Here is a 13,164-nt window from a genome sequence, read left to right on the forward strand (position 1 = left end):
TTAGAGTGCAACCAACTCATCCAACCTTTGATGTGGTATTTTCAAACCAGCACATTAATCAATACCAGCTGAGATCTACTGCTCCGCTAGGCATCAGAGCTCAGCGCCTTTTCTCAGCTCTAAATACACAAATATACAATATTCTATATATATATATATATATTCTATATATTCTATATATTCTATATATATATTCTATATATATATATATTCTATATATTCTATATATATATATTCTATATATATATATATTCTATATATATATATATTCTATATATATATATATATTCTATATATATATATATATATTCTATATATATATATATATATATTCTATATATATATATATATTCTATATATATATATATATATTCTATATATATATATATATATATACATTCATACCTCCAGTCCTTACTGTTGCTCCATGTTATTACCCCCACTTGGCAGCCTTCTCTTGTTATTTACTGCTTTGATATTCGTCAGTATAATAAAAAAAAATCTGGTTAGCTTACAAAATGAACTTTATAATATAAATAGCATGAATCTTTGTGTTACAGACTGCTCTAGAAATGCTAATTTTGTTGGTTGTAGCTTTGTGGTTGACAACAGAATATATACTTGTATGTTTGGCCTTCCCAGCATCATCAGTATTTTCGTTGCAGAACAGTATGCTGTTAATACAGGCCTTTCATGTAATTAGCCCAAAATATCATGTTCTTGTTTGCTCAGATTCCATGAGTGCCTTACAGGCGATTAATGATGTGAACTCCAAACATCATGTTGTCTGTGAGATTCATTGTGTCATTTTGCAAATAAGTAGATGTAATACAACAGTAAGCTTCTGCTGGATCCCCAGCCATATAGGAATTTCAGGCAATGTGTGCGGCAAAAGAGGCTTGTCTTTAGCCTACTTTTACCAATCGCTTTGCTTCTAACGATCTTGTCTGTCTCCTGAATAGGTAGTCAACGATGAGTGGGAAAATACCATGAACAATAAAATTTCGTCCAATTAAATACACTGCTTTACCGTGGAGCTCCTCATGCAGAAATAACAGTAGCGAGGAGATTATCTGCTATTTACAATTAGGGCATGCTAGGCTTACTCATGAATATCTGATGATGCAAACAGATGCTGTCCTTTGTGCTTGCTGTGACTGCCAACTAACAGTGCATCACATCCTTGTGGGTTATATCTGTTATGAGGCATTGCATTGCAAGTTTTATCTAGGGGTTAACATGCAAACTATTTTAGGTAATAATGAAATGTTGCTATTTTACATTTTATGGTTTCTTAGGGCCATCCATTTATATTCAAGAATTTAAATTACTGTAGTGTGTTTTAGCTATTCATCTCATTTGCTATAAAGCAGATGGTAATTTTATTATATAAATTTACATATATAATGTGATATACATCACATTACAATATATAGTGTTTAGGCGATGATAATGTGAAAGTGTTTTTTGTCTAGATAAACCCCTCCAAAAAAAAATATTATAAAGCATAATAATAATGTGGTCACAAATTTAATTACTTTATTTTATACTAATTACATTACAAATCTCAACCATTTTTATGTATTATCAACAGTCTTATTTTCTTTTCAATATGGTATAAATATTATTAATAATAATAATTTATTTAGACTACATAAAACATTAAATATACATATACATGTATTAACACCATGTAATTTTTCTCAGTATTCCAATTAAGTGGAAATTTAATTACATAAAGCACAAGTCATTTTCTAAAATACATTTTTAATTTTTTAACATTTATAATACACATTTAATTTATCAACTTAATTTTAACAACAATTTACTTATTTGATTGAAATACATCAAGATAAAACCACAAATTGTGAATAACAGTTTATAGCTACATCAAACACTATTACTGTAGAAATAAAGAAACAATTTTAACTTTCAGTATACAATTTAAATTGTTTTAAACAATATATGAAAGCTAAAATTAGAGACTACAGAACTACGACCATTAATTTTGGTTAACTTTCAGTAAAGTATAACAAAGCAATTAATATAAAAATACATATAACTGAGTCGATTTAAACTAGAGAACACAAGATCTATATAGTACAGTTAACCAAACTTAACTATGAAAAATTATTTTTGTAGAAGATAAATTATAAAAAATTTTAGAAAGTTTATACTACAAAAATTAACTTCAAAATTGGTCTGGTAACATATAATAGCCAGTCAGTTATAAAATCAAAAAAATTAGGGATAAATAATAACTACTATTTATTAAAGTTTAATCTGCTAATAAAAAGTTTGAGGAAACATTTCAGTTGGTGAGTGATAATTATTTGAGTATAATAAATACCAATCTCAACATTTCAAACAATGTACTTTACAATGGAATGACAAAACTGAGCTACAACCCCCTAAAATTGCAATTTTGTAGTTTATTGTATGAAGAGAAGCAACTTAAGAAAAGAATTTTTGTTTTAAATCCTATTTTTACAAAATAATGATAAATATTATTATATCAAATGATGATACCGGTCAAGGGTGTACTGACCATTGTACTTACAATGGATTAGTTACAAAACGCTTGGAAAACTTGTACATATACAATCTCAAAATCTAAATTTGCAATAGGATAATTAAAAATTATATTCAAAGCAAATTGACATGATTCTATTAAAGCACGTTGAACGAGACATTATCTTATTGTCATAACTGAAATTCACACGTACAATTGTTGTTACGCTACATCAAAATTAGAACATAAGAGAAATCACAGTAGCACTACATTAACATCAATTGATTGTAATACTGTTATTCTTTCTTAAATCAACAAAACTGAAATTGTGTTTATTAAACATTCAAAATTAATTAATTCCATTCTTTGCTTGTATTTATTTTTTAAATGGTTTAGTTTTGAATAACGAACCAAAACAATGCTACCATGTCTTTTCACTGAAAAATCAGTTAATGTTATTAACCAATACTAGTGTAATCTCTTCAGTCAACTTTTAAGTATATTAAATATCCCCCTTGTAATGGATGCGATCTGTATGTACCACTATCTATAAAAAAGAACATGAGCCTAAATACGAATTGTGTAACATTCACTATCAGAACTATAATGCAATCCCTCCTGTGAAAGCAACTAACTACTAAATACAAATAACAACAAACTTATTTTTAGCAGGTGAAACAAGAAATGAACTGCTAAAAGAGATAAATTACATTCTAAAAGTGTAACTACAAATATATTTCTATGACATAATTTTAACAACAATACAGGCTAATAAAATAGTAATTTTAATTACTAAATTCTAGCTATAATTCTACTTAAAAAAAAAAACAAAAAAAAAACAGTATTTCACACTGTCTTAAAACAGTTTCTTTTACCTTTTTTTATAACAATAATGATAACACAGATATATAATTTTATATTTCAACAGGGTAACTAAGTATAAAACATCTAATCATTACATAATTTTACATGTATAAAGGTACCAAAAGTCTTTCATTTGATATTTTATTTAAAAGAAAAAATGGTCCCTATTCTTATATAAAGTAAATAAATATCATCAATAAAAATGTCAAAAATATATTATAATTTTATAATATATATTATATAAAATGTATAAAATACATTTATGATTAATTTATTATTTAAAAGACTAAATAGTTATTTTTTACATAAATTACAACAATTTAGATGAAATTTTATAGAGCATATCTTATAATGCTGTATATTAAATTTAAAAAGGTCAAATTTATGTAATAAATTTCAATAACAATGTTCTAAAAAATTCTTTTAATAGCTGATAAAACTATGACCAACCAAATAATTACCATTAAAAAAAATTAGCAATTAAAGTAATTAATGGCATAAGTATTCAAGGGTGTCAAGGAGGAGCGGTAGATTTTACCCAAAATATTTTTTTATATTTAAATTTTAAATTAATTAATTTACAAATAATAAGTGGGGAAGGCCTCATCAACTTAATTTCCATTTCCCAGATAATTTAAACCAAATATTTGACAATTATTCCCAAAGGAGTACTTGGGGAAATGAAGAAAAATTCATTTGAGTTAAGATAAAAACATCTTGAAAAAGAGTAACAAGATTAGAATATTGAAAAACTTGAAACCTATCAGGTATGTTCTAGTAAGGCAGTAAACCATTGCAAGTAGTGATTTTTTTAAATTCATATCTAACAATGTGAACAGAAGTATAAACTGAATATATTATAGATTCATATGTAAGTGTGAAATCAACATAATTAGTCTAAAGAAGTCCTCATGAAGAGTAAATGAAAATTATTTTCATTAAATTCTTAAGAGGTTAAAAACTATTAAAATTTTTAAGTTTACAAATGTATCATTAGTCGATGTAAAGAACAGGAATTTTGCTGCTAGTGTGAAAATTAAGTCTTAACTCTTTCCTTGGAGAGCTGCATCAAACCAGTCAAATGACTGAAGACAAAAAAAAAAAAAAAAAAACTCTTTCCTACCTACCTACAACTGTCAATAATTATAAAGGTTCTAAGAAATCTAACATGAAAAACAAGTTGCTTCTGAAAATGGCATAATTATCCTCAAGCTAATAAATATTCCTTACCAAGCTTAAAAAGATAGTTAAAGAGTGGATTCTCATTGTCTTCTTCCTTGACCCAAACATACTATAGCGTATTGGTGTATCAAGCCCACCAAAATGTAACAGATCTTCAACTCTAAAAGTGACACCTTTATTCTGTTTGCTATGTGGGCCGAGTTCAAAATAAACAACAGTACTCTCAGAAAAAGCAACCCTGATTAATGCTTATTTTCATTCCAAGTACCTTACATGTATCACAGTAGAAAGATTAAACGTAAAGCAACAAATTGATGTCTCCTTCTTCAAGACTTATACACATTTTCCAATCCATAGCGAAGTATCTATTTTTAAATATAGAAAAATAAATATTAATTTTGAATTTGCCACCTCACTGAAATTTGTGAGATCAGCCACTGTAAGTTATAAGATTACAATTAAGAAATAAAATGATGTAAAACAGAAAGCTAAGAAATAATTCAATCTATTATAATGAAATACATCCATGTAAACTTATTTATTTTGAACTAGTGCACTGATTAAAGTAATAAAATATACTGAATGTGTTGTAGCCAACACAGACCACAAAATGAACCTCAATAGCATCTTAGACAAAAATAAATAGTTCTCTTAATTCCTAATGCAAATGAACCTAAGATCCCTAAACTGATGAATGTATTTCTTTTTCTCTTTACAATATTAAGGACTGAAGGACAGGATTAATTTACAGTCTCTTTATTCAATTTATATTTAATGTACTGCTTTTGTAGTACTCTAATGGAAGTAATATTATTGCAGTAATGTAATCATTTTTTATCAATAAAAGATACGTTTATTTAAAACATTTTATATACTTAAAATCCATAAATAACTATGTCAAAAAATATATTAATTTAAATGATAAAAATATTTTTGAAAATTACCAACATTTTTTTGAATGTATTTCATTCTGAAGTAAATTACATAATTCACTGAATAACTATTTGGTTCTTATACACACTGAATTAAATGACTGTACTGCACAGCTTAACAGGAGATAATTTATTACTTTCAATAGAACTCTGTACCCAAACTATTACCCATAAGAAGTGAAAAATCTGTTAAAATTCTAGGAATCAAACCCAAAATACTCCTAAAAAGTTTTATTAAAAAAAAAACTTCTGTTTTCCTTATTTATTTAAATATTATGAATATAATGATTTAAATGGTTTAAATATTATTAATTAACACAACAACTGATAAGTTTTTAAATATAGTTTTATGGTGGAGTATAATTAGGTAGAAATTAGCCCTGAGAGATGTAAGCACAGATTTATTTGTTTATTTTAATTGGATTTATTTTTCTTAATCTGTTGATTAAGAGTGATTTTATTACATTTATTTTTTCTGGAAGGAGAAAAGGCCAGTAAATTACTACAGAGAGAATAACAGAACTAATTAAATAGGAATTAATTAATAATAATTGAATCATGTACTTAAATGGATTACTATATGCAAACAGGGAATAATCAAAATAAAATGTGTAAAAAAGTCATATTCATTTCCAGTTACAAAATTTTATTGTAATTTAGAAATTTCTTATTAAATATTTTCTAAAAGAATAAGAATAGAGTAATAATAAGAAAGAATAATATTTTTTTGTGTTGCCAATTTAAATGAATTGGAAATTAAAATAAAATGAGCTGGCACTTTTCACTAAAAAAAAAATAAATATATTTAACCTTCACACTTGATTTTACTCTTTGATTAAATCCCTAAAATTTAAATTCTATTTCAGAACTTTAGACTATTAATGCTAAGCTACAAATAGCTTATTTCTCTCCAAAATTATAAAAATTGAGCTGTACTTTTATAACATAATTACTAAATTTTATTTAGAAATTAATAAATAAAATTATATAAAATTAATTAATTACATAAAATTTTTATTTTATTAAAGTTAAAAATAAAAAATAAATTGCTGTTCTGTACTTGATTACTATACTTTGATAATTGTTAAAACATTTAAGAATAATAAAACACAAATAGCAAACAGTAATAATATTCTCCAGGAAATATTTTACTGTTACTACAGCGAAAAGGTACTCTGTAACTCTCCCTTTGATTACAGAAGATATTAGGAAAAAGGTTTTAAAAGCAAATAGTAAATGGTAGTGATAAAAGGTTTTTAAGAAATAAAACTTACCAACATGTCTATTTTTATAATTTAAGACTGAATAAAACAAGACAAAGAATTGTTAAGATAATTAACACATAATTAACATGACATTGAACAAGAAAATAAAATTTAATATTAAATTATAGATTTCATCAATTATTTTTTAATTAATGTGTTTTATGGTAAATGAATGTCATGGATTTTAGATAAAAAGGGATATATTTTTACCTTTAATGATCCCCTGCAAAAATATTAGAGTTAGGAAAAGAAATCAATTCCAAAATTTTATAAAAGCATAGTTACAAATTAATTTTTTTGTTTAAATACAACATTCTTCTTATAGATTTCTGACAAACTCTGAACTGATGTTATTATTTCAGGGAAAGACATTTTTTCTTAAGTGTGTGTGTGTGTGTGTGTGTGTGTATATATATATATAGTATAATACATTTTCTACTAGGAACCTTTTTCTACCATTATTCAGTGTCTGTCTCTCTCTATTTTTCCCCTTTTAGGACATTAATTATGACTGAAATGCTATTTTAACTGAAAAAAATTTGTTTCAGTTATTTTATACTTCAATACTTAGATAAACTTAAATACAACGCATGATAATGATTCTTATTTATTTAAAACGGAATCCAATATGAAATGATATATTTTTTGGGTTAATACCCAACTTTCATGATTTCAGCTTCAGTGCGTATTTTGCAAAATATTTTATTTATGAAAGGCAATGGAACCTATCTGTATACAGTTTTTGAGTTTCTTAAAAATGTTTGAAGTTCTTAAAGGATCTAAACAAGAAGTAATTTGAGCATCATTTCTATTATATTAAACTATTCAAATTATTTCATGTTGTATACCTCTGTTCAAAGTGACAACATAAATGTAATCTTTATGCCTTTATTTCATGCAGTTATCAATATTCTACCTGCAATACAAATTTTGAACATTATTATTTTTTTTTAATAAATAAAATGAATACTTCTAGCTAAAAAATCTATTTATAATACTTTTTATAAAATTTATTACAATAAAAAAATTCAATGAAATATATCATAATATCTGATTATAATCTTAACATAATACAAAACAAAAACAAATGCTGATAATATATCCATGAAATAAATCTAATTTCTTAATGAATCTAACTTTGGCACCACAACTATCTACAACAACAAATAACTGACATCTCATTTTCATTGGTAATGTACATATAGTAACAAAAACAATAAAATACAAGTAATTATAGTTCAGAAATGCTATAAATATAAAATAACACAATAATTAAAAGGCTTAACATAAGCCAAAACATTATAAATAACTACTCTATAAATATTATAAGTATTTCTAAAAGTAAAAGAAAAATAATTAGGCAGCATAACATTACATAAAACAAATTAATAAAACAAAAACAAAAAGAAGTTATCAGGCAGTAAGTAATAAACTAAATGAACATTTATTATAAAAAGTGAAAATTAAAAAAACAAACTTAATGAACTTTATTTTAAAGCCATATGTATAATTCCGATTAACCAAAATGCTGGTAAAAACCAAATCATCTAACAATTAAATACGGATAAACTGTCATCTGTTGTATTAATCCATTTATGTTGTGCAGTAGTCCATTCTTCATAACAATTTCTATTGATTAACTGAAAACAAAATATTACTTCCAAAGCATGAAAATATATTTATTAACCTGAAGTTAAAATATTCCACGCTTTAATCTTCCCTGTAAAACATAATAACCAGAATTTAAACGAAAACAATGATAGAATAAATTCATTTTCCACCATTATTTTCTCCAATAGTAATAGAAAGCCGCCTTATATTTGGTTTATCATATTCTTCCATACTCATTCCTCTAGAAAAGCGTCGTGGACGATCGCCTTCACTTGAACTACCAGAAAATGTACGCTGTCGTTCAACTCCAGGTAAAGTAACTGAAGTGAGCAATCCTACGCCTTTGCAGAAAAGAAGAATACTCTGTGCTACCTTGCCAGGCTAAAGAACAAAAAATACAAGTAAAATATTAAAAAATAAGAACACTAACTGTTAGCTCTAATACTTCTGCTATGGCAAAATTAAAACTATTTAAAATATAAAGAATAAATAATCTGTTGGTATTTATGACATTCCTGCTAGTATTTTAAAAGAAATTATAGGTGCTATTGTTATTACCTTACAAACTTAATTAATGAATCTTTCAGCAAAGGAGTATTCTTTAGCTGTTAACAAGTAGTTGAAACTTCATCTTTTGATAAGAATATACATGAAAAATTCAAGGTCCTCACTTCAAGATGTAGAATTTAGAATTTAGTGTGCCTTAGAGAAGTGTTCTTGGTCCCATATTTTTTTAATTGTTTATTAATGACTTGCCACAAAATCTTGAGCCATTCATTGTAACCTTTTTCACAAATGACACAACTGTATCTAATATCTGAAGATAGTTATTTAAAAGGAATTGAAAACTATACGTAGCAGCTTAAAAAATTATTCACTGATTGGATTGTAAACATCTAAATTTAAATTTGGATAAAACTGTTGCATTGTGCCTCTGAGGTTAGATCAAAAATTGCTGATTGCATGGATGAATTCTCAATAATGAACACTATATATTATTGTATAAGGTATAATCTCATCTCTTGGGCTCTCTTAAATAGTTACAATGAGCTTTTAATATACACAAATTGGGCTGTCTGACCATTATCAGGCACCCTTAAATATGAACCATCTATACCTACATTTAGAAAATTAAATATTTTAACCTATCCTTTTGTTTATATTTGTAAATGAGCTTTGTGAATGATCTTTGATACAAAGAATGATCTCTTATTCTTAAAAAATAACAATATCCATCTTTAACATATCAGATAACAGAATTATAATTGAATTATTCATATTTAAATAAGTAGTTTACAAGAAAGGACCTTAATATGTTTCCATTGCCATTTTTAATAAATTCCCAAACCATCTGAAAAATCTTTTCAGCAATTTATTTAAAATATAATTCAAAGATTTTCTTTTATGGAAACAATATTACTCTGTTGACAAATTAAAAAAAAATAATCATGATTTACCTGCATTTCATTAGTGAACAATGTGTTCAAAATAATTTTCAATAGTTGTTCTGAACTGTGAATTTCTTTGTAGAAATTTTTTTAGATTTAATGTATTTACCTTAACATTATTTTTCATGTTTTTATTAAAATAATATGGACTATAATTACGAGGGTTCTAGTAACCCTTTTTTTTCAAGGTCCGATCGGTCTCAAAATTAAAACTACAGTGAAAATAAAAATTTTTTTATTTGTAACAAGTACTTAGATAATTATGCTATTTCTCTACATAGTTGCCACTCCGATTTAGATATTTGTCGTAGCGTGGTACCAACTTTCCAATACCCTCATCATAGAACGGAGCCGCCTGTGTTTTCAGCCATTTTCTACGCTGGTCTGCAGCTCGATGTCTGTGCCAAAATGTTGTCCTCCTAGCCAGCGTTTCATGTGAGCAAAGAGGTGAAAATTGGATGGAGCCAAGTCCAGGCTGTATGATGGTGGGTGATCAAACACTTGCAGGAGCTTCTTTGTTACACCTGTAGTGTGTGGCCGAGCATTGTCATGGAGAAAGACAATGCCTGATGGCAACATTCCTCTTCGCTTATTCTGAATTGCCCTTCGTAGATGTTGAAGAGTGACGCAGTATGAGGCTGCAGTCATGGTCGAGCCACGTTCCGTGAATTCCACCAAGAGAACTCCATTACAGACCCAGAACACAGTAGCCATACACTTTCTGTTGGAGAAGGTTCGCTTGAACTTCTTTGGTTTACTGGGAGAATGAGAATGCATCCACTATTTGGATCGTTCTTTTGTTTCTTCAGTTTTGAAATGGACCCATGTCTCGTCCCCTGTGACAATTTTGTTCAAAAAATCTTCTCCTTCATTGTGGTAGCGCTGGAGAAACATAGGAAGGCATCCATTCTCATTGTTTTGTGATGGTCAGACAGCATCTTGGGAACCCATCTCGCACACAGTTTGCGGTACTGAAGACTCACTCAAATGGTGTAGAGGGCTGACCTTGAAATTTCAGGAAACGAATCACTCAATACAGAAATTGTGAACCGACGATTTTCTTGAATTGCCTCATCCACTCGCTCAACGAGATATCGGTTGACACTTGCTTCCTTCCCTGACCGCCTGCATCATGAACATCTGCACGTCCTGCTTTAAAGTTCCTGCACCATTGTCGCACTTTGCTGTCACACATTGAAGTTTCGCCATACACATTACTTATTCGTCTATGAATTTCAGCTGCATTACACCCCTCAGCTTGAAGAAATTGAATTACTGCACGCACTTCACAATTGGCAGGAGAAGCTATTGTTGCAGACATGTTTACATGCTAGCTGTGTGTTCAGAACTAAACGTAGTTACATGGCGCGATTGAAGGCCATACTAGAGACGCTGTGCAACACATATGCGTAAAGGTTTATCCGATTTTTGCGCGGGTTTTTATTTCGCGACCAATCGGACCTTGAAAAAATAACCCTCGTACATCAATTTTTTATCTTGTTAATTTGTAATTTGATTTTTATATTAATAATGTACCTTGTATTGACGTGATCTGATAAATGTTTTCATCAGAATAGAGATTCATTTATAAAAGATTAACATACCATTTCACTTGTGAAACATGCATTTTTTTTTCCTCTGGTTAATAAGGAATTCAATATAAATATTTTGGTGCTTCATATACTTAGTATGTTGTACTCTATTAAGTTTGAGAGGATAGTTTATAGAAATAAGTTACAATTTTAGAGATCTTTTTTGTCTTTTTATTTTAATTTTTCATAAATAATAATACAAAACAAGCAACAATGATTTTTTCCACAATCTGATTAAAACAGAATTTCAAGCATTTAAAAAATTGTTTGTAAGTATTGAGAAGCAAAGCTTTTTTGTTAAACACCAGTTCAATGAAGATATTGAAAGTAACTGGAGCAGACTAATTTTAGATAGTTGAAATTTTAGATAATAAAGGTTCCTTGAAAACCAAATAAGATGAAAAACCAAAAGCAGTTAACAATATATCATGTATCCAAAAAAACAAAAAAAAAAGAAACAAAAACAAAATCATGTAAAAGATGAAAATAACAAGTCTGCAAGTCAAATTTATTTATTTTATATAGTTAAATATTATACTTGAAATTATTTAATTTTTTCCCTTTTACATATATATTAATATAACAAAAAAGGCCACTTTGAAAGTTGGAAGCTAACACATCAAAACAACATGTATAAATAAATGAAATATAGAAAGTGGGGGTGAATGATATGACACTAAGTGGCATCAGAAAAAAAATAAAATGTTACAACAAATCTTGTTTACTAATGTTACTTTTATTGAGATTAATTAACTGCATCATTACTACTAAAGCGATTAGTAATGTATTTACATTTTCTTTTAACTTAACCAAAATTTTTCAGTCTTATCATTAACAATGATAGGCTCTTCAGTAAAGATTTAATTTATTATTGATTGTTCTATAATCTGGGTTTTGGTTTGCCTAAGTACAAATAATCCAGGGCTACATCATTATTTTAAACTTTTCAGAATAAACTTGAGGAAATAATGACAATTTTTTTTGTATAAATTTTAAGTGTCATCAATTTTATATGTTCATTGGCCAATAATAAATACCAACAACAAGCAGCAAAGCACTCAACATTGCTTAACTTAGGTAATCTATTGGAACTGCTTATAAACACTGCTGAAAACATTTTTCTTTATATTCTTTGATTTCCAAGATGTTACTCCAAGATATTCCAGGTATTGTGAGACAGTCACATTGCAAAGGGAAAAAATTGCATAACATGTAAGTTTTTATTTCATTATGGGCTAATTTGTAATATCTCTATAACATATTTTCTATTCAATGTAACAGTATTTTAATGCTGGTTTCTGTTCCATTACAAGTTATTTTTTTTACATTTTCTATGTTTAGAAAAATATATAAACACTAGCTTACATACCAGTTTTAAGAACAAAAATAGAGTCTCTGTAAAATGTTTTAAATTAGAACAAGTAAGAAAATCTATAACAGCTCACATTTGGTATTTTCTAAATCACCAGACTGCCCAATAACAAAGAAGTTTTAGCAAATTTTTATAACACATTAAGTTGTTTTTTTTTATTCATTGCACCATCTCCACCTATTTTACTATGAATCACTTTTTATTGTAGTTTCAATTTTTTATTTTCAAGAAACTCTAGGACTTCCTTTCTTCCGAGTTTGGTACTTAGTCAAACGCCTGCCTTGATGATGGATCACCAGTCATTCTCATTAAATGACCACACAGCTGTAGCTGTTTTTTTTCTATGAAGTTGGAATTCTTTATTTCATACCCTTCTATTCTCATCC

At 27.4% G+C, this 13,164-nt stretch overlaps 1 protein-coding gene across 2 annotated transcripts in view; it reads right to left on the minus strand.

Moving 5' to 3' along the window:
• Positions 1-1,517: 1,517 nt before the first annotated feature.
• Positions 1,518-13,164, minus strand: part of LOC142324777 (uncharacterized protein ZK1073.1) — a 214,934-nt gene continuing 203,287 nt past the window's right edge. For both annotated transcript variants that reach the window (XM_075365753.1, XM_075365754.1), the window contains exon 9: positions 1,518-8,747. In XM_075365753.1, the coding sequence (XP_075221868.1) occupies positions 8,526-8,747 (222 nt within the window). In that variant the 3' untranslated portion in view covers positions 1,518-8,525. The remainder of the gene's footprint in view (positions 8,748-13,164) is intronic.

Source organism: Lycorma delicatula, chromosome 5 (genome assembly GCF_047948215.1).
Source record: "Lycorma delicatula isolate Av1 chromosome 5, ASM4794821v1, whole genome shotgun sequence".
Lineage (NCBI taxonomy): Eukaryota > Metazoa > Arthropoda > Insecta > Hemiptera > Fulgoridae > Lycorma > Lycorma delicatula.